Source organism: Octopus sinensis, linkage group LG9, assembly GCF_006345805.1.
Source record: "Octopus sinensis linkage group LG9, ASM634580v1, whole genome shotgun sequence".
NCBI lineage: Eukaryota > Metazoa > Mollusca > Cephalopoda > Octopoda > Octopodidae > Octopus > Octopus sinensis.
In genome coordinates, this window is record NC_043005.1 from 30353549 (window position 1) to 30379674 (window position 26126).

General features: G+C 35.6%; 2 protein-coding genes across 4 annotated transcripts in view; one reads left to right on the plus strand and one right to left on the minus strand.

The window, feature by feature from the left end:
* The first annotated feature begins 984 nt into the window (after window positions 1-984).
* LOC115215823 (protein disulfide-isomerase A4) lies at window positions 985-20701 on the plus strand. 2 transcript variants are annotated; one of them, XM_029785140.2, is made up of 11 exons: window positions 986-1327; window positions 3728-3833; window positions 4381-4503; window positions 7077-7159; window positions 8677-8815; window positions 12342-12547; window positions 14342-14497; window positions 15563-15711; window positions 17509-17665; window positions 18478-18711; window positions 20252-20701. In XM_029785140.2, exons 1-11 carry the CDS (start codon window positions 1207-1209, stop codon window positions 20662-20664), a joined length of 1887 nt encoding a protein of 628 aa, XP_029641000.1. In that variant the 5' UTR covers window positions 986-1206; the 3' UTR covers window positions 20665-20701. The 2 variants fall into 2 exon arrangements, with proteins under 2 accessions (XP_036361756.1, XP_029641000.1); XM_036505863.1 differs by lacking the exons at window positions 4381-4503; window positions 7077-7159; window positions 8677-8815 and having other exon boundaries at window positions 985-1327.
* The window catches only part of LOC115215932 (HHIP-like protein 1), a 92021-nt gene continuing 83205 nt past the window's right edge, over window positions 17311-26126 (minus strand). Inside the window, exon 9 of one of the 2 annotated variants that reach the window (XM_036505864.1) lies at window positions 17311-17366. In XM_036505864.1, coding sequence (XP_036361757.1) covers window positions 17359-17366 — 8 coding nt within the window. In that variant the 3' untranslated portion in view covers window positions 17311-17358. Of the gene's footprint in view, window positions 17367-24408; window positions 25831-26126 lie in introns of those variants that run through there. The other variant, XM_029785294.2, reaches the window with a different exon arrangement.

A 26126-nucleotide genomic window follows, 5' to 3' on the forward strand; every position in this document is an offset into this window, starting at 1 on the left:
TTGAGTCCCAATAAATAGCTTGCATGAATTCACTACCAGTAGATGTGTAACCAATGTGTGTTGTCTGAAAGGCAGCAAAAATAGTAAGAGACTGAAATGGAAAGTGTGTAGGGTCTAGTTATTTTTTGATATTCAGGTTTTACACAACCAGTTTCTGTAATGATGGAAATGTTTGCCAGTTACCTTGGCTGTTGAAGCTTCTACAAGTTCTAAATAAAGTTGGATACAGAATAGCCAAGTAGTTAAGACAATGAGTTGAGATCTGCAGCAGATTTGAACCTACTACCTTAACTACTTTGTTATTTTGAAGCAGAGTACTTAATTCTGAAATAAGTCAGTCCTCTGGAATTGATGTTGGAAAATCGGACACATTATGTATGCTATGAAAGTGAAACACTAGACCTTAAGATTTTTACTATGGAATACTAAATATATTTATATACATGTTTTCAAAACTAAATTTGTGATGGGCAAACAGAAACTGTAGTTTTTGTTCATCTATATTCTGAACTCAAAAATCTTTCTTGTGTTTGGGAGTCAACTTTACTTTTTCTATCTAGAAGACAATTAGAAGTACCAGTACTATTTTGGTTCCTAATTTAATCCAATATAGCCCTTTCTCTGATGAATTGCTGTTCTGGTTTTCTTTTCAAAGAAATCATGGAACCAGAAACAAGAAATTGATAAACATGTTAAAACTTTTAACATTTGCTAAAACGAAAAAAAAGTCAGGTGAAATAATAATAATTATTATTATTATTATAACAGGGTTTTTTTCTTTTTTTTTTTAAACGGATGCTCATGTGTATGTACATAGTAGACAAGCATATCAGTGTCACACGTAGACAAGCAACTCTTAAGCCTAACGTGGCAGTCAGTAATGAACTGAACTCTCAGTAGAACTTGGCAATACTTCATTGGTCCATAGTAATAGGTATTACTACGCCTCTCCATAACTTACGACTAAATTATATCTAGTTTTATCGGAGTTGGAGTAACTTATTTCGTGTTATAATTGACTCATTAATGATTATATTATAACAATCTCTAAATAAATACGCTGAGTTCATAAATAACTTGGTTTTCATTTATGTATTTTTGGTACTTATTAATCTAAAGTAATTCGAAGAAAAGCCGACAAGTAATGCGGTCCGAGTGTCTTAAATTCTATCTTCATCTTCAGAGACACTAAAGAGTTCCTGAAGCATGGCGTTGTTTAGTAGTAGATTAAATTACTTGCTTCTTCTTTTGGCTTTAATTAGTCAAGTAATTGATTTTAGATGCTATGGAGAAGAAGCTGATGAAGCAGACGAAGCTACCGACGACGGTAGGTCCCGCAGAAAACAATTCTATGCATTTTTTCACTTTTGTTTGTTTTCGTTTTCACGTATCTCTGCCCAAATAGTTGCACACACCAAGCAATGCCTCACAACATTTTTTTATAATTTTCAACATACCTTGTAAGTTTTCTTTCATTTTATCAATTCACATCATACAGGATTTGTTTGCAACTAGTTTTGAGAACAGTCATGCATTTTTTTTTATTCAGCGTACTTTTTGAAAAACTTTCTTATGAACCTAATTCATTCACAAATAACTTACTGATAAGAGAAACTTAAAGGTTTGTGTAATCAAAATCCATTTTATACCCGGGCCCTTGATGATTGATGCTGTAATTAATGTCAACCTAAACATACCCATTTTTCACAATTCACTGCAAAAGAAGTTTTCCCTTGTCTCAAAGAACAAGTTATGTCCGTATTTCTTGCCCTTTTGCTAGGTTTTAGAAGTTTTCCTTTCGTGTAAGTCATTTGAAAGGTTTTCATGTGATCCTTTAAGACTAACAAAAGTATATAAGACCATAGATCGAATTTATATCTCAAGTTGTTCACTCATCAGGCTCTTGTAGCGTGGGTTTCATTCCACGTCTACAGCTGTATAGGAACCCTTGTTTACATATACACGCTGCAGATCTTGGAAGAGATTGTCCACAGTTGTTTTCCGTTTTATTATTGTTTGTGTGGCAGAGGAGCAAGAGAATTATAATTAGATAGATATTTATGTGTCGCATCACAGTTTCTACAATTTCGTGATCTTTAAGAATGTCAGGGCCCCTGTAAATATCTGACTGCTATTGACAAAAAGTCAACCCCGGCTACGATTTCGAGACAACGATCTTTATACTGGGTATTTACCTTGCCAAAATAAGACTTGTTTTTCTTGATGTAGGTTTTTGTCCACCGCGTCACTAATGTTACTGATGTTGATCCTAATGTTCACTGTTATGTATTTAGGCTTTATTTTTGCAGGCGAAAATAATCTCATGTAGAGAGGCCTACTTGGTTGGGTTAACCACCTTGCGGACTTGCTCCCACTAGCGATAAAATGAGATTTAGACATTGTTTTCAACATATTCAACGCCGATGTATTTTATTATAATTGGTTTGAAATTACCGCCTCCGTTTCCAAAAAAACAAACTTAACTGAAACATGAATGTGGGTAGTAGTGTTATTACAGAAATCAGCCTCATAGATGTATCCTATTTATGAAGATGAAATAGAATTTGGAACAAATTAATTGGTATAATTCAGGTCCTCAATTCTGGGTGGGAAGATTTCTGTTAATTCTTGTTTATTGCATCTCTTCATTTAGTTCTTGTAGTGAACCGTGAAAACACAATGAGTAATTGTTCTTGGCTTCATTGACTCCCGAAATATTTCACAGTAAACGTGTTGTAAAACTTGCAAAAGAGATAATAAAAAGGTGAAGTGGAAACTGAAGATGTCCAAGTGGCATGAAAGCTGCTTCAATTTCTGTTTTATAAATTTAGCTCTTTAAAGACTGAGAAAATGACGTCATTAATCTTGTATGTTAACATCTATTTTCTTTTGCTGATCACATCATCATCATCGCCGTTTTTACGTCTGCTTTTCCATGCTTGCATGAATCAGTCGAGAGTACATTGAGGCAGAGCCTTTTTCCTGCAGTTCTGCTCGCCAACCCCTACTTGTTTCCAAGTGAGGTAGTAATCTATCAATTTACTAAATAGCTAACAGCCCGGGCGTCTTTTATGCAGGGAACAGGAAACAAACACATACATATACGACGGGCTTCCTCATAGTTTCCGTCCACCAGATATTTTCTCAAAGCTTTGGTGGGTTCTGGTCGATAATGGAAGACACTCGCTCATGGTTGGGAAGCGAACTTTTTAGCCACATGCCTTCATTCAATGCTTACTTTTTCATGTTTGTGTGGGTCAGACGAATTCACTGAGGCAAATTTTCTACAGATAGAAACTATTCCTTTTGCTGATCCTCACCTGTTTCTAAGCAAGCTAAGAGTTCCTTATGGCCACCCATGGAAGAATAAACATCACTTGCATAATGGTGATGTTTACAAACATTGCATGATGTCAAGACAAGACTACACACACACACACACAATATCTTTCTCTCAGTCTCCATCCTCCAAATCCACTCAGAAGGTTGCTTCTGCTCTCAACCGATTACAGCTGTGCTATAATAGAGGAGTGATGGAGAGTTGAGTGTTTGGGGAATGCTTAGCAGGTGTAGGGCAGGCCAAGCATGTGCAAGCATATATAAAATGCAAACCCGTGTTTGCAAAGTGAGCTTCTTAACCCCACAGCCATCTCTTTGCCTATATTGATATCTACAACACTTAATTGCTTTTACTGATTGTCTTTTCTTTACATTTTTTCCACTGTAGATAACGAGCCAATTGAAGAAGATGATGTGTTGGTCTTAAATAACAACAACTTTGATGATGTCATTTACTCCCGAGATACGGTACTTGTGGAATTTTATGCACCATGGTAAGATTCTCTTCATACTCTTCTTTCTACTTTCCTCTTATAGTCACTATCATGACCTGCTAGTAGGATGACGGTGAGGATCGTCATCATCATCATTTTAATGTCCACTTTCCCATCCTTGCATAGGCCAAACCAAATTTGTTGTGGCAGATTTTCTGTGGTTGGATACCTTCCCTGTCACCAACCCTTACCTGTTTCCAAAATAAAATTATATTTCTCCTCAGCCTGATATGTTCTTCCTGAAAGACTGGAAATAAACCAGTCATCAGGTGGTATCAAGACAAAGCTACACACGCAATAGGTCAGTTGTCATCCACCAAATGTTTCCACAAGACTTTGGTTGCCCTGGGGCTATATAGTAGAAGGCACATGCCCCATTTGCATTCGTACTTTCAACATTTTATAACAAGCCTGTTTTTGTCCTACAGAAACACTTCATTGCCTTGTGCTCCTATTACTTTACTGTCATTCTTTCCTCCCCTTCTTTTACAATCTTCATGTCTTTTTACTTCTCTATTAAATTACTTTGTGATTTCTTTGTCTTCAGGTGTGGCCACTGTAAAAGACTGGCACCAGCATACGCTGATGCTGCCAAACAGCTGAAAAAAACAGTGCCTAAAGTATCATTGGCCAAAATTGATGCCACTATAGAAACTGAACTAAGTTCCAGGTATTTGCTTTTAATGGGGTTTTTCTTTTCTTTTTTTTCTTGCATTATTTTGAGATTATATTCCTGATATTTTGGCAATGTCCCACTATTTCCGGGTGGGTCATGGAGGGAGAATCCTCAGGTACCTCCTCCGAGAATCCTCTTAGAAGTAACCATCATTGCAATTTCCTGGCAATGTTCAAAGACTGAAAGTCAATCTGAAATTTAAGTTATTGCTGATGAACTATGGAATGTCAGTGTTAGTAAATTCTTGGTGAACCAAATCCATAGAAGTTCCTCATATGGTATTATCATTCTTCAGAACTCTTCTTGTTGATATATTAGGTCCCAATACTTAAGACATCACATCAACAACTCTCTCACTCCTTGTCATTCTCTTTTCCTCCATGGCTGTTAACTCAATTTTAGGATCTTTTTGGTTTGGCTGCCAGCATTTCAAAAATTAAAATTTGGCACATTAATATACTTTTCCAAGCTGAATTGCTCGGAGTTATTTAATTTTTTTCCAGGAAAATGTTTTTTAAAAGTTATAAAGGTTTAAAATTTGATCATTTTGACCCAGTGAGGAAACAGGTTTTGGAAGCTGTCATTTTGTGCGTGACTGCACATTATGTCGTCAACATCCTGAAAGTAGCAAATGTTATCAAGAAAGAGTAAACAACGTGTCTTTTGTAGTTTTAAGTATTGCAATAGCACAAACTTAAAAGATTTATCCAAAAACGTTATTTAGCTGTTATTTTTAGCACATCTCATAACCACCTCAGTGACAAAAAATGAGTAAACAACACATTTTGTAGTTTTAAGCATTCAATATGCATTTAATGCAAATATGATTAAACCACACATTATATGCGATAAACACACACCAGTACACATTTCCACCACATCTTTTTGTACACATAACATGCTTCTTCCTTTTACATAATTTTCTTCAGGGTATGACACCCTTTTCTTGTAGATACAAAACAGTATCCTCTTATTCTTAGTGTCTCCATCATTGAAGCAAGGATACTGGTTTTTGCTACCATAAACAAACAGTAAAATTTCCAACAGAACACAGCATCAAAAAGTGGTTTCAATATATTTGTCAACATGTGCTTCCTCACAGACAAAAGAGTTCTCCATTCCGCTTGTTACTATGGAAACCAGCATGAATGTGTCTGTGGCTTATGATTGGCTAAAATTAGCCAAAATTTTAAAACGTTAATTGCTAATAACTCTTTATTTATTGACTTATAGTGAAAATGATTTTCACATAATTCATTAATCTATAAAAATGTATCATTACCCTGAATTTGAAATCAATTTGAACAGAAATTGATGCTGGCAGCCAAATCGATAAGATCCCTATTTTACTTAATGACATAAGGTATCCAGTAAGGTTTCAATTCCCAGACTAGGTGGTGTGTTGTATTCTGGAGCCAAACACTTCACTCAGCTGTGAATGGGTTAATCCTGTGATGAGCTGGTTTCCTGTTCAGCGGGAATGTTGTGATCTTGGTCACCTATAGGACATGCAGACCAGGTAAATGGCCCAAGGAGATCTAGGACTTCAGACAGTACCTACTTTTACTTGACATATCCTACAACCATCAATAGTTTCAGCATAACGAAGCAAACAAGGTGACTTGTGTTGGTCTTGCTCTTTATCCTTGTTTATAAAAATGAAGTAAAACCCTGTAACTTCTGCTGCTCACTTTGATATTATCAGTCATGAAACTGATGGGAATAAAGATGCCAAAACTGGACTCCCTTGGTTACATTTATTTTGTTGATTAGGAGAATACAGGGAGCAAAGTTATTAACCCCAAATATGCCAGAAAGTTTACAAAAATCAAGCAAAATTAACATTTTAGGCATTATATTTGTTTTGATATGGGCGTACACATCTGGTGTAAAATGGTTTCTCACAAATAAATAGTTGGTTGTGGTTATCTAAAATAACCTATTGCAGAAATATGTTAACACAGAATGCACTCTGTACTACTCAGGTATGATACTGAGTATTCACTGCTCAACAACCAACTGTTAAACCAACACCGTCAACTACCCCCACCCCTGACAGTTCACTCAGTTCTTATTTATTGTAATCGGTTAGTCCACCTTCAGTCACGTGGTAGGGGTGTTCGGGATTCTCCCATAACAATTTGTCTCCTTTGTCTGCTTAATATCAATGTTATTTAGTTGAAGGTGGTGAGCTGGCAGAAACGTTAGCACACCAGGCGAAATGCTTAGCGGTATTTCGTCTGTCTTGAGTTCAAATTCCACCGAGGTCGACTTTGTCTTTCATCTTTTTGGGAGTCGATTAAATAAGTACCAGTTATGCACTGGAGTTGATGGAATCAACTTAATCCCTTTGTCTGTCCTTGTTTGTCCCCACTATGTTTAGCCCCCTGTGGGTAATAAAGAAATAAATATCAATGTTGTTTAGTTTAAGACCAGCTGTGATTGAATAAAGCTGATGTGACACAACAACAGTTGTTAGACAAACCCTAACCCTTTGGTTACCATTTAGTAATTTACCATTCATAATGTTTTGTTGCTACATTTTTATATATTTGTTTTTTTGTCAGATTTGATGTGAATGGATATCCTACTTTATTGTTCTTCAAAAATGGAAAGTCTTTTCCCTATGAAGGACCAAGAGAAGCTGATGGTATGTAGACAAAACTGGAAATGTTGTTTGTGTAATTGTTCATTTTCAAATTGGTTTTTATGTCCAACAGTAGTTCAAGGTTGCCAAAGTTAAAATGCATAACTGAGTTTAGTTAAGGCCAAAGTAACATAATTTGGGTCATGATTTGAAATATGCTAATGCCATCATGGCAATCATGTTCTCCAAACTGACACCATTAATGGAATAAGGAAGGCATCTTTACATGGTTGCTCAATCTGTCTGCTAGAAACAGTAGTCAACTCTAAAATAACACTCTGTCTTAGAAAAGGAAGGACACACAGGTCAGTATAATCCTGGACATGTGTAAAGTTGGGATGGTCACAGTTGGAGCAGCTTTGATCTCAGGTCTCTTGGATGAGGGTCAACTTGAGACTAAACAACAGTTTTGGCTACTCTTATTACTGAAATGGTTTCTTGAAGATTAACTTTAATCCTATCCACTTTTGCCACATTTTTATCTTTTCAGTCATTAGACTGTGGCCATGCTGGGGCACCACCTTAAGGAATCTTTTGTCGAATGAATTGATCCTAGCACTTATTATTTTTGAGCCTGGTACTTATTTTGTTGGTCTCTTTTGCTGAACTGCTAAGTTATGGGGGACATAAGCGCAGCAACACTGGTTATCACTCGTGGTGGAAGGACACACACACACACACAGATGTGTGTGTTGGTTGATGCCAGTGCCATGAAAAGCACCATTTGAGCGTGGTTGATGCCAGTGTTACCTGACTGCCTCCCCTTTCCATGCCAGTGGCACATGAAAAGCACCCACTGCACTCTTGGAGTGGTTGGTGTTAGGAAGGGCATCCAGCTGTAGAAACCTTACCAGAACAGATTGGAGCCTGGTACAGCCTCTTGGCTTGCCAGTTCTCAGTCAAACCATCCAACCCATGCCAACATGGAAAGCAGATGTTAAACGATGATGATTATATATATGACAGGCTTCTTTCAGTTTCCGTCTACCAAATCCACTCACAAGGCTTTGGCCAGCCTGAAGCTATAGTAGAAAACACTTGCCCAAGGTGCCATCCAGTGGGACTGAACCCAGAACCATGTGATTAGGAAGTAGATTTCTTACCTCACAGCCAAAACCTGATCTTTATCAGGTATTATGGGTAGTCATTTTAACTCACTTTCATTTATATTTCCAAGTTAGCATTGAATGGAACAGATTTAGGGCAACTCCATGTATTTGCTAGGTGTTGCTTCTCCTTTCTACTGCTCTTTAACTAATGGTGTTGATGTGGATATCTTACCTTTAGCAACACAACAATTGGTGTGGTATGTTTAAGTTAACGATTAGGTGATCAGCAGTGCAGTATTTTCAAATCTCACTTCACTGCCCAATCTCAAATTCCTTTTATCTCACAAAATTTACTCTGTACTCATTTTCTTTTTATCAAGGTGACTTGTGTTTTTCTTGCTCTTTGTCCTTGTTTATTGTTAAGCTTCCTCCTCTCACTTAACATATACATCATTCAATTTCTTTAAACAGGTATCGTTACATATATGTTGGAACGAGCTGCACCAAGCTGGAAACCTCCACCAGAGGCTGTTATTACATTGACTGACAACAATTTTACAGATTTTATAGAAAAGCATGAACTTTCTCTTGTGGAATTTTATGCCCCATGGTATAGTTATTTTTTAAATATCTGATTCTTTCTTAATCATGAAAGAGATTCTGCATTAATTTTTCTTATTGAAAATTATTAAAATAATTTTTTTTTTTACATCATACTCAGTAGTTTTGGTTTTATAGTGAAGATGTTTGCTTTGGAAACAGATGGTTTTAGGTTCGGCAATCCCTTTGTCTTTGTTTGTCACCTCTATCTTTAGCCTCCTGTGAGCAGTAAAGAAAAATAATGGTGTTTCCTACAAGAGCCATGGGTTGGCCAATCCTTTTTTCATTCTTTTACTTGATTCAGTCATTGAACTTTGGCCATGCTACTGCACTGCTTTGAGGAGTTTACTCAAACAAATCGGCCTCAGTAATTAGTTTTAAGTGATTATTTGGAGAACTGCTAAGTTACAGGACATAAACAAACCAACATTGATTGTCAAGAGGTGCAGGTGTTTAACACAAAGACATACATATCTTCTCCATCATATGTGTGTGTGTATATGTATATATATATATATATATATATGTGTGTGTGTGTGTGTGTGTGTACAGCAATAAGAAAATGGAGGGGATCAAGAGGTGGTATTCATCAACTTTTAGACATTATATTATGTCTGTTTATTTATTTTTTAAAAAGACAATCATAACAATATACCTACATGTATAACATATTATGCTTTACATATAAAATATAAAAATACCAGTAATTATTAAAATATATAATGTAGAACATAGAAAATAGGATAATATCTTACAGGTGTTTCAGCCAAGAGGCCATTGTACCCCACTCTACTTTTATCCCTCCATTGAACTGAAGTATTTGGTAGATAAGATTAAGGTACTTGGGTGTATTCCTGGGCTTTGGTGAATACCACCTCTTGATCTTATCCATTTTCTTATTGCTGTATAAATTAAGGGTAAAATAACTTTTTACCCTCACTCATTTATTACACTTGGTAATGTAATTGCCATGCAATGAAAAAAACACTTGTGTATTAATAATTGGGTATTCTACCAGCAGTATATTGGATAGATATTATCCCTTAGTTGGTTGGATTCACAACCTCTAACTCTCTTGGAATTATATATATATGTATATATGTATGTATACACACATATTCTGTCTACCAAATTCACTCACTAGGCATTGGTTGGCTTTGGGCTGTGACAGAAGACACTTGTCCAAGGTGCCATGCAGTTGGACTGTGCTTTGGAAGCATGGTTGCAAAGTGAGCTTCATAACCACTCCCATATCTGCATCTTTGTACAAGAAATTTGGTAGTTGGAAACTAAGAAGTCTGACATATAGGTATATGTATTTGTATAATGATTGGAAATAAAGCCACTATTTATAGTGTTATTGTTAATAATCCTCCATAAAAACATGTCTGGCCATTGAGCTGTTCATTGTTCAAAAAACCAGTGGAAATATTATCTACTTGGAAATAGTTGAAATTTGGCAACAAGAAAAGTATTTGGCTACAGAATATCTGCCTCAACAAATTTTGTACATACCATGCCATCATGGGAAATGGATATTAAAATGGTAGTGATGGTTCCTGACTGTAATTGCTGTGTCCTTTATGCAGATACATTAATTCTTTGTCAGTTCTCTCCTTGGATCCTTATACATAACACATACACACTGTGTGTATATCTATCTATATATCTGTCATATATATATATATATATATATATATATATATATATATATATATATATATATATATATATATGACAGATGCATAGATAGACATATAAATAAAATGATTGTTGTGTTTGTTCACTTGGAGTACATAGGCCCAAAATAATAGGACATTTTTTAGAATTAGCTCTACCAGCCAAGTTATGGGGTTTTATGTAATTGTTGGTTTCTTAAAGTCTCTTCTAGTGTCGTTATCATCATCATCCTCTCTTCATTCTGGATGGAAGGTTATTGGTATCTCATCTCTTGTTTAAGGTCAGCAGCCAAACTAGTGGAAGGATCATTAAAACATCAATAATATAGTGAGGTATATTCATTAAATATTCTTTACAATTTAGGTGACGGTGTCTGCATATATTATATCATTAATGGTTGTCTTTTGTTTCAATACATCATCATCAGTTAGCACCTGTTGTCCATGCTGGCATGGGTTGGATGGTTTGAACAGGTTGGCAAGCTGGAAGTCTGCACCAGACTCCAGTCTGATTTGGCATGGTTTGTATGGCTGGATGCCCTTCCTAATGCCTAAAACTCTGAGAGTGTAAAGGGTGCTTTTACATCCCACCGGCACATGCGCCATTTACGTGACACTAGTATCTGCCACAAATGCAATTTTACTTGGCTTAATGGATCTTCTCAAACATGACATAATGCCAAAGGTCTCAGTCATTGTTTCCATGAGGCCCAACACTCGAAAGGTGCTCTTTATGTGCCACCAGCATGGATGCCTGTTATGTGACACCAACATCAACCACAACTGTGATTTCACTTGGCTCAATGGGTCTTCTCAAGCACACCATATCGCCAAAAGTCTCGGCCAGTTGTCATTGCCTCTTTGAGGCCCAAAGATCATGTTTTACCACCTTGTCCCATGTCTTCCTGGGTCTACCTCTACCACAGGTTCCCTCATCAGTTCTTTACACATCTGTCCTTGTCCATATGCATCACATGACCATACCAGCACAGTCGCCTCTGTTGCACACCACATCTGATGCCTCTTATGCCCAACTTTTCTCTCAAGATGCTTACACTCTGTCATACATGCACACTGACATTACACATCCAGTGAAGCATACTGGCTTCATTTCTCTGAAGCCTACACATGTCCTTGGCTGTCACAGCCCATGTTTCACTGCCATGTAGCATAGTTGTTCGCGCACAGGCATCATACAATCTGCCTTTCACTCTGAGAGAGAGAGGCCCTTTGTTGCCAGCAGAAGTAGAAGCTCTCTGAACTTTGCCCAGCCTAATCTTATTCTCACTGTTATGCTCTTGGAGCATCCACCTCCGCTACTAACTTGGTCACCAAGATAATGGAAGCTATCTACTACCTCTAGCTTACACACCCAGCAGTTGACAGGGTCTATTTTCTGTACATTTTTAGTGTTAATTGTACCTGTGGACCTTCTACAAACTATTTTCTCTGTCAACCTTCCTCTGATATTGCTGCACCTCTTTATGTGTTCATAGTTTACACCAGTTCCATCTTATGGCTTTTCTACAGATCAAGCAGGGCCATCTACCTGAAGGGATTTGTGATTTGTCTGCCTTCCTACTTACTAAGACTTTGGTTTTTGCTAGGCTAGCTAACTCTAAGGCCTTTCAATTTTAGACCTTGCTTCCATACCTAGTTCTGTTCTGGTCGTGATTCAGCTATAAGAACAAGGTCATCAGCATAGAGGAGCTCACAGGGGGCAGTCTGTTTTAAATTCCTCTGTTAGTGCCTGGAGGACTATGATGAACAACGCATCTTGAGAAATGGATGAATGCTACAGACTCTCTCTCTCTTTCTAATCTCACTTTTATTAATCTGGGTGTTCTTTTCTTTTAGGTGTGGCCACTGTAAGCGTCTGGCTCCCGAATATGAAAAAGCTGCTCAGAAACTTGCTGTTAATGATCCCCCAATACCTCTGGCAAAAATCGATGCTACTATTGCAACAACCTCAGCAATGAAGTATGAAGTCTCTGGTTACCCAACTCTGAAGATTTTTCGTGCAGGCAAACAATTTGAATACAAAGGACCAAGAGAAGACTATGGTAAAGTAGAATTGATGATAATGCAATAAAGAGGAAGGTGGAAGAAGTTGCAATGTCCATTACATATGTTACAGATGCTCTATTTTATTGATGCCAGAGGAAGGAAAATGAAAATTGATTGTAGCTGGCTTTTAACCCCATATTTAGGAGGCAAAAACTAAAGCCATTAGTTCTTTTATATTCCCTCAGTTCTATGAATATTAACCAACTTGGGTTGTGCAAACTTTTCTGATTCCTTCTTTTTGTCTGAAGGATTATTATTCTATGATTCAATTTTGATTCTATTCACCATTAATTTCCTCACCCCCAACCTTCCCATCCTCATTGTTTCCTGTCATTAAAGGACAAGTTTACTTGATATGGAAGAACTCAATACTTTGTTGTCAGTGAAAGCAGTAATATCTCTGGCTCATTGACTTGACATCAGAACTTACTTAGGTGAGAGTTGTAGAGGACAATGGAAATATAATTTTGGCCTGAAGAATATGGAATGTTCTGTTAACTACAGCCTATGGTTGTTTGGATTGTTAGGTTCTGATCTATTTCTATAAGCAGGAATCATCATCATCATCATCATTGAAATAGGTGGGTGGTAAAGAATGTTGGGCAGTGAAGAAACCAACTAGAGGAGTTGGGTAGGATGTGAAGATATATTCAATATTAAAGTATGAGAAAGGGTGAGCGCATAAGTTGAGCAAACAAGACTTATGCTTCTGTACAGAAAAAGTTATAACCTTGCAGCTGTGGTTAAACAGTGAGTGTAAGTAAAGTGCTGAGAGTTATTATAAAATGCGAACATGGCTTCAGCTGGTAACCAGAACTAATATTAAAAATTATGCATTTTTAAACACCTTAACCATCTTTTAGATGATGAAGGTGCATGGCCAAGTGATTGAGTGTTGGTCTCATAATCAGAGGGTAGCAGGTGTGGCTTTTGTACTGGGTAGCATGTTGCATCCTTAAGCAAGGTGCTTCATTCCACATTGCTTTCAGTTTTTTCAGCTGTAAATGAAAGTTATGCATGACAGCATGGAAAACAGACGTTTAACAATGATGATGATATTTCCATCATCATTATAACATTCTCTTTTCCATGCTTGCATTGGTTGGGTGGAGTTTGTTGAATCAGATTTTCTATGGCTGGATGCCCTTCCTGTCACCAACCCTCACCTGTTTGCAAGCAGGGTAATATTTCTCCTCCATGGCCAGACATGTTCTTGCTGAACATTGGGAATGACTGGCATTGCTTGTATGACAGTGATGGCAATTTTACAGCGAATGTATGATGTCAAGATAATGTGATACACACACACTTATATATGTATATAATATATATGTCATCATCATTGAACATTCATTTTCCATGCTGGCATGGGTTTGACTGGAGACAATATGGCCAGGGGCTGCACCAGGCTCCATTGTCTGTTCAGGCATGGTTTCTACACCTGGATGCCCTTCTGATGCCAACCATTCCACAAAGTATACCGAGTGGTTTTTATGTGGCACCAGCACTGGTATCAATTTTGCTGTGGTGGATGGGTCTTCATGAGTACAACCATGAACTAGATGTCCTGTGTCTTCTTGGGTCTCTTTCTTCCACAAGTTCCATCCACTTGAAGTGATTAGCACTCATTGAATTCAGTCAAACCATGTATGTTAAATTATGTCTTTTTGACTCTTCTTTCTCATATATATGTATATATGTATATGGCAACTTTAATTATAAACTGCTGCTAATTATCATTAAAACAAATTTCATTTGTAAATATCAGTTTTGTTTTTGTTGATGTGCAGGTATTGTTAACTACATGATTTCCCAACAAGGTGGTGCTTCTAAACTTCAGGCTTCTGCCAAGGAACTCCAGAAATATATGAAAGAAGATGATATTACCATTGTTGGCTTTTTTAACAGTTTAGATGCACCTTTGATGTCTTCTTATTTAGATGCAGGTGAGATACAATTTACCTGGTTTTTCTTGGGTAATTAGGGTATTTGTCGTGACTTTTTAAGGCCTACATCTCCTTAATTTCTTCTGATTAGTTTTTTAATTAATAACTGATTATTAACTCTCATTAGGAAAGCATTTCAGTTATTTATTTTATGTTGTTGACTTAAATTTTCAGGTTTATTAAGTTTGCTTTTGTTAGTTGTTGTCCAGAAATTACTTGACCATTGAGAATATTTTCCAGTTCCAGAAGAAGGCTGGTTTCTTTCTGTCCATTTTGGAACAGAAAAATTTCTAGGAGGACCTGTTATGGACTAGGGTTAGCATTTTCTTATGTGAGCATCATTCAAAAGCATGAAACAAAGCCTCCTTCTCTATTCTTTAACAACAAACAGCTTATACTCTCTCTCTCATTTCCAGAACTAACAACCTCTGATATACTTTCATGGAAAATCTACATGACCAAGACAGCTTTTAAAAGGCTGACTTTCTTTTTCAAATCCAGAAAATATTAAAATTCTGAGTCACTGCTGATGTTATACAAAACTTTAATAGCTCTTATTCTAGAATATGGGTCTCAAAATATGTAGTGCAGTTGATGTGCATACAGTTGCACATATTGTATCAAATAAAAAAAAACATATGCCTGCATGCACACACACACACAATCATTAAGCTTCTATTAGTTTTTATCCAGCAAACCCACTCACAAGTCTTTGGTCAACCGGGAGCTATAGTAGAAGACACTTGCTCAAGTTGCTGAGCAGTGTTTTGGGAAGTAAGTTAATTAAAACTAAATATTAATTACATCAACAGTTGTCACTTATCCTTCATCTAAAAGGTGATGGTCTTTTTGTCATATTTACTAATAAAGTAAAGGTTATGCAATATTTTCCTGCAGTTGTCACTGGACCATTTTAGTTATTTTTGATTAAATATTCTATAAATATGATGTCTGTTTAATATTCAACATCTGTTGAAATATGTACGGCACCAGTAGAAATGTGGAATACATGGCGTCTTTGGGAATATACAACTGTTGAAGTATGTTATATTTTATTTATTTCAGCAAATGAAGTCCGAGACGACTATAAGTTTGCTCATGTCCTCGATAAAGATGTCACCAAATCTTATGATCTGGTTGCAAACTCTATAGTTGTTTTTGTCCCAGAAAGATTCCAGACAGAATATGAACCAAAGAAACATGTTCTAAATAAGGTATGTTTTTTTTTCTTTCCTTTTCTTTTATTTTTTTGCTGGCTCAGACCACTTAGCTGCAAATAGTTGTCAAAGAAACATGGGTAAAAAGTTTCATTAAGTCACAGTTGTGGATCAACACTTGTTAGATAGCAAATTCTACATTCTGGTTTCAATATCAGGTTGCAGCTATTTTTCATACTCATGCATTGGGAGAGGCATGAGCATCACAACTCCATGTCTTTCCTCAACCAACCCTTGAAATATTACATTTCATGTCAACCTCAGAAAAAACAGCAACAGGAAAATGCGCATTATTTTATCCTTTCTCCCCATTAACAAGGTTACAGCTCAAATTATGACCAAACAAAGGAGTCTCTACATGGTTGCTCCACCTTCTAGAAATAGCAGCCGAATCTCCCTCAAACACATTCTACTGTCTATCAAAATGCACAATACTATATTGTGCATTACTCAAGCTCAGTCTTCCACCATTATTTCTCTAAATATATCTGCTTCTCTAACCATCGATAACTCTTTAATCATAACTCTTTCAATATCTAAAAGATATCTCCCACATCTCTCCTTTCATCTCCACTGCAGAAACCGAAACCTTCAAAATCTTCTACTCTCCCCTTCTCTCATACAGACACTGCCAATGCCTTTCACTTATTTCTCCTCTCCAAACTCAGCCTCTGCCTAACTGTCACCACCTCTGCATCTGATATTTGACCTCTGCCTTCTTGTGACTGCTCATCACATGTTTTCATTTACTATATAATATCTCATGAACTGTATGACACCTCAGGTCAGTGGACTGATTAGAGCTTTACCGATTATCTCTGTCAGCTCATGTACTTCTAAAACATCAAAAGCAGCCAGACTGCTGGATCCCATATTCAACTGAAACTCGGAACTTTCAATCTTAATGATTTACTGACAGCTGTCCTACAAAGAACATGATCTGCAATACTTGGAGGAAATCCTTTACCTCTACAGACTGAATGCTTTTTACTTAACCCTTCATCTCCTTCAAGACCATTATCACACAGTTTCTCAGTTCTTCAATTTTCTAAACTGTAGCCAACCCTTTCAGTCTGTTGCCAAAAGCAATTTAGTAGAATCCTCCTTTCTTCAGCTTCTTTACACAATGTTTCTACAAGCAGGACTTCTGTGAAGAAATCCTTCCCATTTACTTCCTACTCTCTAACCTAATTCCATGTTGCACGTAGACTTGGTATGTGTCCTTCTAAACTGTCTCTTTCCACTCCACCAGTCTCTCACTGTTACTTATATGACAAATGTGAACATATAGGTGCAGGATTGGCTGTGTGGTAAGTAGCTTGCTTATCAGCCACATGGTTCCGGGTTTAGTCCCACTGCATGGCACCTTGGGCAAGTGGTTTCTACTATAACCTCTGGCCAACCAAAGCCTTGTGAGTGGATTTGGTAGACAGAAACTGAAAGAAGCCTGTCATATATATATATATATATGTGTGTGTGTGTGTTTGTCCCCCCAACATCGCTTGACAATCGATACTGGTGTGTTCATGTCCCCGTAACTTAGTGGTTCGGCAAAGAGACCAATAGAATTAGTGCTAGGCTTACAAAGAATAAGTCCTGGAGTTGATTTGCTTGACTAAAGGCAGTGCTCCAGCATGGCCACAGTCAAATGACTGAAACAAGTAAAAGAATACTTCCAGCCACTTAAACAAACCTGGACACCAATGTTAACAGTGACCCCTGAATTTATTTACTAATAATTTATTTTCTCTGTCATTGTTTCTGATCATTCATATTGTTTTGTTTTTTTTACAGGATGATGCACAGAGGTCAGATATTTTGAGTTTCATTGAGAAAAACCAGTTCCCTCTTGTTGGCCATTACAACTTCAACAATGAGAAGAAGTACAATACAAAATATCCACTTTGTCTTGTGTTCTACACTGTAGACTGGAGTTTTGACTATAGAAAAGGTGAGACGGGCCCACTTTAACCTGTCCTTTAACTGTGGTAGTCATTGTATTTCAGTGAGACAAGCATAAAGCATACATGTGTGTGTGTGTGCATGCATATATACATACACATACATAAAAATATATTTACCACTCCTAACATTTGACTTCATACCTGACCCCATTCTGGCTTGAAAATCCTTATTAATGATTCTAAAATACCAAGATCACAGAGACAACTAGGAGCTTATCTCTTAATATATGTTGAACTTTTAGGGTAAAAGAAAAGAAAAACATTGATTTTGTGAATGAAGCAAATTTATAAACTAAAAGTGTATTTGGTTGAAAAATGCAAAACCTATTGTAATAATAACAGAAATAACTATATGAAAACACATGAAGGCCATCAGAACTCTAATAATACATGTTTATAAAACTTATCACTTAAACACTAGAGAACTGTACCTCCCAAAAGTACCTCTTTATGGATAGCTGTACCTCCCAGTGGTAACTATCTACTTTTTTGGCACCTACTTACAAGTAAGAGTCATGTGTCTCTTGAAAGACTCAGTACAGTACCTGTAAGCTAATACTTTAATAATTTACCTGTAAAAACACCTGTAAGCATGCTTTGAACAAACCTGTAAACTAATTCTTTAATAACTACTAAATCAGTTGAGCTAAAGTTTTCCATTTTTTTTTTTTTTTTTACTTCATGGAAGTTTCCAGAACTGGTTGATATTGCTGCAAAAAATCTAAATCAAATTTTTAAAGATAAGAATCCTGCTACTAATGCTAATGAGATTTTTTCTTTTCTTTTCTTCTCTCTAAAGCAACCCAGATCTGGCGGAAGAAGATTGCCAAAATTGCCCGAAACTACAAAAGCATCACTTTTGCTGTTGCCAATGAAGATGACCATTCTAATTTAATGAAAGATTTTGGATTTGAAGATTCTGGTGAAGATATGAACATTGGAATAATGACAGAAGAAAAACGTTATACCATGGAACCAATGGACGAATTTGAATCGTCTCATATTGAATCGTTTTTAGATGACTTTGTTAGCGGTTAGTGTCTGCACATTTTTGTTAAAGTTCAAGACTTAAATTAATTTCATTAGTTTTTTATCTGTTAGTTAACTTCTCCATATCTGGCATAAATTCACCCACCACTTAGTTGATTGGGATTTTTCCCTCTTTCCTATTCTTTTCTTGTCTTGCAAGTTACTGGATGACCTTGCTGGCACTGGTAGCATGAAAATAAGTGCCAAGTTCACACTAAAGTGGTTGGCATTAGGAAGGGGTCCAGCTGTAGAAACCACAGCAAAGCTGACATTGTGGCTCAAGGCAACCCTACAAATCCTGCCAAATCGTCCAGCATAGAAAATGGATGTTACATAATGATGATGATGGTTGTCTTCTTTTGTAACTACTTTGAGAAAGATTTTCATCTTCTTCACGACTATTCTTGGCAGACTTACTACTCTCCCTACCTTTGTATCCTTAACCCTTTAGTGTTCACATTATTCTGCCAAAATTAATCCTTTTTGATTCACATTGTTTTAAACTAATCATGCATTATCTTGTAGCTATGGGATTTTGATGGGGTAACTGTTAATTTTAAAGATGATATTGTAGGGTTGGTGTGAGAGACCAGATCTGGCCTGTTTGAACATAAAACAGGCAGAATACTTTTGGCCGGATATGGCCAGTTTAAATGCTAAAGGGTTAATTGTGCTTTAAGCTGCTTAGCTGTCAATTTCATTAGTCATTAGTTGATCCTTCTGTTGGGTCCTTTTACACTTATTCTTTTCTCATTCAGCAATCTCACTTTGTAACATTTGCAAGTCTTTTCATAGCATCAGCGAGCGGAAAGAAGCATTCCACTATCAGAATGCATTAAGGTTGAAATTCTCTTAATATATGCACAAATAACTGTATGGTGGTGATGATGATGATTAACTATTAATTTATTAGAACATAATGGGTAAACTAGTGCAGAAGGCCAGTTATTGACCCGGGTCTACAGGAATTAAACTTACCTAATAAGGAAGGTAGAAAGTTTAGTAAAAGAAGTTGGCGTAAGTTGTACTGGTTGAAATATGTAACATGTCGTATAGACAAATAATAATGCTGAGCGATGTTGGCTATATTTTACACATGTCCAGATTATTTCATTCAATTGTTGGTGGTGTTGCTAGCAAGCATCTGGAAATATGACCTTTTTCTTAAATTTGATGTCTTAAGTTTATTCTGTGAATTAATAGGTTAGGAAGGGCATCCAGCTGTAGAAACATTGTCAGATCGGATTGGAGCCTAGTGCAACCTTCTGGCTTGCCAGCCTTCAGTCGAACCATCCAACCCATGCCAGCAAGGAAAGTGGATGTTAAACGATGATATACATGGAACAATGGTCTCATGACTCACATGGAACGTTTGATAGTTTTATTTCAGCAGAGTACTCTTTCTCTCTATAAAAATCAACTGAATATCCTTATGTTTGTCTGTTACTATTTATATATATTTATAAAAACACAACCTAAAATATAGAATGCATAAATTTTGATTTCCATTGTAATTTTTTCTAAATTTGTTTATATTCCTGTAGGTAATCTGAAACCACACATCAAATCACAACCAATTCCCAAGAAAGACAAAGGTCCAGTAGTTACAGTTGTGGCCAACAACTTTGATTCTGTGGTTCTTGACAAGTCGAAAGATGTCCTTATTGAATTTTATGCCCCATGGTGTGGTCATTGTCAGAAATTGGAACCAATATACAAAAAACTTGCCAAATCACTGCAGAAAAATCAAAATCTTGTCATTGCCAAGATGGATGCAACAGCTAATGATGTGCCTTCTAATTTCAAAACAGAAGGTTTTCCAACTATTTATTTTGCTCCCACCAATAATAAGGAGAACCCTGTAAAATTTACTGGCGGCAGAGAGTTGAAAGATTTTGTTAAATTCCTTGAAGAACATAGCACCGTCTCACTAAACACTAAACATATTGAATTGTAAAATCGAAAAAAGAAATTTCAAAACTCTTCCTAATTTTTATTATGATTATTATTATTATTATTATTAATATTATTATTAAGGCAGCAAGTTGGCAGAATTATTAGCACTTTGGGCAAAATGCTTAGTGGTATTTCATCTATCTTTATGTTCTGAGTTCAAATTCTGCTGAGGTCAACTTTACCTTTCATCCATTCAGGGTCGATAAATTAAGCACCAGTTGCATGCTGGGGTCGATCTAACTGACTGGCCCCTCTCCCCAAATTTCAGGCCTTGTGCCTTGAGTAGAAAGGATTATTATTATTATTATTATTATTATTATTATTTTGATAAAGATCTTGTGATTGTGTGTCTCAACAAATGTCTTAAAACTACAATTTTGTATTCTTCCATTTGCGAATTCATTCAACTTGAAGAATATTTTGAGTAAAAATTTTTCGCTTTTGCTTTCCTCTCAAAAACATTTTCATCTGTAATATTTTTTTTTATAAAAAAATAAAAAGTTCAATTCTAATGAATAATTCATTCCTGGATGCCAGACCATTCTCGATTTGTCTTTTGGGTTCATTTCCCTGCATTACCATTCATGTTCTTGCATGTATGATACATTTATCTACTGAGTAGGTTCATTGCCTTCTGTAATATTCCACTTCAAGCAACTACTGACAAATCTAGTATCAGCTGTAGTATTAGTAGTAGTAGTAGTAACAATAGGAGTTTTAGTTGTAACACTCACAACTAAAACTACAAACGTGCTCACTTCAGATTCCTGGTAACCTCCTCCAAAATCCAACTGCTTCGTTGATCTCTTGACAAAAGATGTTGTATGCCTCTCATGGCATATCATAAACTTTAGTTTGTTTTTTTTTTTTTGCTTTTGGTTTATATTTGCCCACGGTAAAAGTAACTGGTTTTTTCTCTCTCGTGGAATTTTCATTATGAAAAATTTAATCGATGCTGATTGATCCTGATAGGTTTTTAGGTTAATCAAATTACTTCATTTATAGTTACTGTTTAAAGGAGCTTATTGTTATTTCTCAGCTCCATGCACAGACCATAGAGTTAAGTGAGGTGGTGGGGGACTAAACAGTCATAGTATTAAATGTTGGGTAAGGGGGGTATCAACTAGTGTGAGGTGGGTGATGCACTAATGCTAGGTAACAAAGGTGGTGGCAGGGGTGGGCTTTAGCATGACTGCTGTGTCAGATATGAGGCTGTGTTAAACCACCATTGCAGCATTAGGTGACAAAGAGGGACCAAACAATGGCAATGTTAGCTATAATAAAGTTTATGTATAAAATGCAATGAAATATCATAATTATTACTTTTGTATGGGATCCAAAACTTATGTAAATAAAAATCTTTTTGACAACATATTCTGTTTTTTTTTTGTCATTGTTGTATCATCTGTTGTTACTATGTACCTCATTGGTTTTTATAAATAAGGGATGGCTGTGAGCTTAAGAAGTTTGCTTCCCAATCATGTGGTTTCAGGTTCAGTTTCACTCTATGGCACTTTGGGTAAATTAACTTCTGCTATATTTCAGAACCAACTGAAGTGCATTGTGAGTGCATTTGGTTGAAGGAAACTGAAAGAAGCCTCTGTGTGTGTGTATATATTCTTTTATTTGTTTCAGTCATTTGATTGTGGTCATGCTGGAGCACTGCCTTAGTTGAACAAATTGACTCCATGACTTATTCTTTGTAAGCCTAGTACTTATTCTATCAGCCCCTATTGCTGAACTGCTAAGTTACGGGGGACCTAAACATATCAGCATCGGTTGTCAAGCAATGTTGGTAGGATAAACGCAGACACACCAACATATACACACACATACATACATATGTATATATATATATATATATATATATTGGAAGGTTTGGAGATGATGTACAGGTATTATATATTAGAAAAAATGAGGTAATCAGATCGGATGGTTCATATTTATAGATATTTATTTATATATTACATTTTTTACATATATATCTATCATATCATTCGGATTATTAGCGCTTTCTCCCAATCCAGTGGGGTTTTCAAAAACCCTACTGGATTGGGAGAAAGCGCTAATAATCCGAATGATATGATAGATATATATGTAAAAAATGTAATATATAAATAAATATGAACCATCCGATCTGATTACCTCATTTTTTCTAATATATGTATATATATACACACAATCGGCTTATTTCAGTCTCCATCTACCAAATCCACTCAAGGTGCCATGCAGTGGGACTGAACCTGGAACCATGTGGTTGGTAAACAAGCTACTTACCACACAGCCACTCCTATGCCTATATATATATATATGTGTGTGTGTGTGTTTTGACATCAAGGGATAGTTGTAAACAAACATCATTGTCATACAAGCAGAGCATCTCATTTCTAGTCTTCCCTGAAAATATGTCTGGCCAGGGGCAAACATTACTTTATATGGAAACAGGTGAGGATTGGTGACAGAAAGGGCATCCAACCATAGAAAAATTTACTGCAATGGATTCCTTCTGATTGATGCAAGCCTGGAAAAGGACCCATTAAAACAATGATGTCAAATAACGTGATGTTGGCCATGTGAGAAAATGGTAAACTCTGATAAACACTTTGCAGTATATAATTTGTAGAACACTTGAGAAAATTAGATACTTACAGAAGAAAGCCTTGATATATTATTAATTTGACTGAATATTTGAAATAATATTGTGATCATCTTTACTCATATTGCAGGTCAATGTCTGGTAGAGTTTGTTACTGTCTTTAAACACCTACATGGTAATGGTAAATTACTGAATTTAGTCAAGAGAATTCTTCTAAAAATACTGGTGCTGGTGGTGGGCCATAGATTAAGCCTACTTAAGTCTATAAGAAGATTAGTAATTTTCCAGAATTTTTAGATTTGGAGTAAAAAAGAAAATATTTGTATTTACAAGGTTTTGCTCATTTTGGATAGTTTCAAAATGTGGAGCAGGTTTCAACCATTCACCAGAAAGAAGACTTTCTGTAAGAAACTGTAAAGGACTCATCTGAGAAGAAAAAACAAGAAAAAAAGCAAAGACATTGATAAAGAAGCAACCAATATACTCTCAGAAAATGGTCATTTATGTTGTGTTTGCTTCTAGAAAACTGCTGTGATGTGCATGTTTGTCAATATATAAAAAATTTCAAAGTAGTTTTCATATAATAAATATAGTGTAAACGTTTTCCCAAATATCCTCCAAGTAACACAATCACCTATTTTTAACTAAATGTAAGTGATTTGAGTTTAACAAAAACAATTGAATAAAGGTGGCAGAGAGAGCATTGCAAGAAAAGAAGTGAAAGTAACAGAATGAACCGGAGAAAAACGAAAGGTATTTAATGAAATAACTGGGAAAGAGGTATAAACAGAATATGAGAGAAAGAAAAGAGACTAAGGCCAAAGTGTAAAAAATGTTGAAAAAAAACAAAAAAGGATAAAAGAGGAAAAAAGTGATAAGAATACAGAAACAGAAAGACTAATAGGAACAAAAGAGAGAGAGAGAGCATTGCAAGGAAACAGTTAAAGAGAGATGAATGTAAAACATTTAAAAATGTATGTTACAGGAATAAAGATAATTTTCTGATTGAAACATGTAGTTAAAATCATCAACATTAAAAGAATCTTAAAAAATGCTTGTTGATAAAGCTATATTAAAACTGGAATTTATAAGAATTTTCTAGACAGTGTAAATTTTAATAATTGCTTTCTTTTAGTAAGAAATACATAATCATAACTAATTAATAAGTAGCTTTCTTTATTAAAGTAAAGAAAGAGTTTGCATCTAAATCTGTACACAGTCACCATATTAACAGTGGTACCTTATATCTAAATCTATGCAAAGAGACAGGCTGACAGACAGAAGCAAACAGATGAACAAAAGGAATATAACAAAGAAACATGGTTGAAATGATTTTAGTGTGTTAGTCATAAGAATTTGAACATTTTAAAATTTCAAAATTTTTCCTGCCAGTATTTTTTATTAATTTTTTTATATGTAAGAATTCCATTTATTATTTGAATAAGATATTTACTAGCACATATGAGTTTAAGAATTTCAGTAAGGTTATACTGAAATCTGATGTATCCAAGACAATATGTGACACAGATGTATGCATGTGTGTATGTACCATATTTGATGGCATTGCAAAACCCACAGGTGTATCAGATGCATCCAAATTTCAGGTGAGAAAAATAAATTTTTGTGCATTGAAGCTTATGGGAGTGGGAGGGGGTGCTAACTTCATGTATAGGTGCTGGGGAAACTTCCCTGAGACAATTTTTGGAAAAAATGTGCAGGCTTATATGCCATCAAATACAATGTGTGTGTGTGTGTGTGTGCGAGTGCATGCATGTGTGTGTGTGTGTGTTTATGAATAAAGAGTTAGAGGCAGATTTATAATACCCCAAAATCTATTTGATATTAAAAGTCAAATGTGGAAATCAATAATTTTAAATCAAGCTGAAGAATTTTTTTTTGCTCTTCACTTTTCTTTCTTTTGATGTTTTCTTCTGTGAAATGTGCATGTACTTTTGGTTTTCATCACTGTCTTTTTATCTGACTTGACTTATTGGCGCTGTCTGTCCCCTCTTTTACCCTTTTCCAACAAGTTGTGGAGCACCTGAACATTTTATACAATAAGCTATTTATCATCATCATCATCATCATCATCATTGTTATTATTAATCATTATTATTATTATGCAGAATATCTTTCAGTTGAGTTGCAGATTTGAAGAACAAACCAACAAACTTGCATATTTTAATTTCCTTAAAAAATATTTCATTTTTTTCTCATTTCATCATTGATATGTGAAATTTTTTTACCAGTTTTTCACAAAATGGAGTGTAAGGAATTCAAAATATTTTTAAATATGTGCAAGATTATGTTCATGTGTGTATACATTTGTTAGTATATAATTATTCATAAACAAGAAGTTATTGTTTGAATTGTTCTTAAGGTGAGAAAACATGATTGGCCAATCTGAACCTAAAGAAAAATATGTGTGTGTGTGTGTTTTCTATGTATATGGTAAAAGATAGAAAGAAGAACCATTTTTTTGTTTTTTATAGATTTACTTCAAATTATATATTGGAACCAATGGACATTCAGCTTAAGGGGTAACATCACCAAATCACATCTGTAATATCCCTGGAAGAACAAAAAATATGGTGATACAATCCCTAATTTTTGACTTGTATAAAATGTTTTCCCTAAGAAAAATGTTAACAATCTTCAATGAACATGTATGTATACATACTGCATTTGCCGGTGTTTTAAATGCACTCTTGCATAAGATGCAGCTTTATTTTACATGAATATTTTGTAGGAAAAAAAACAACAAATTTAGAACATAATATAGCCATTGAAAGTTTTGTAAATACAATATTTTGATGGTAAACTGGAATACAGTATGAAAACAAATTTATCATAAATAAAATGCTTTA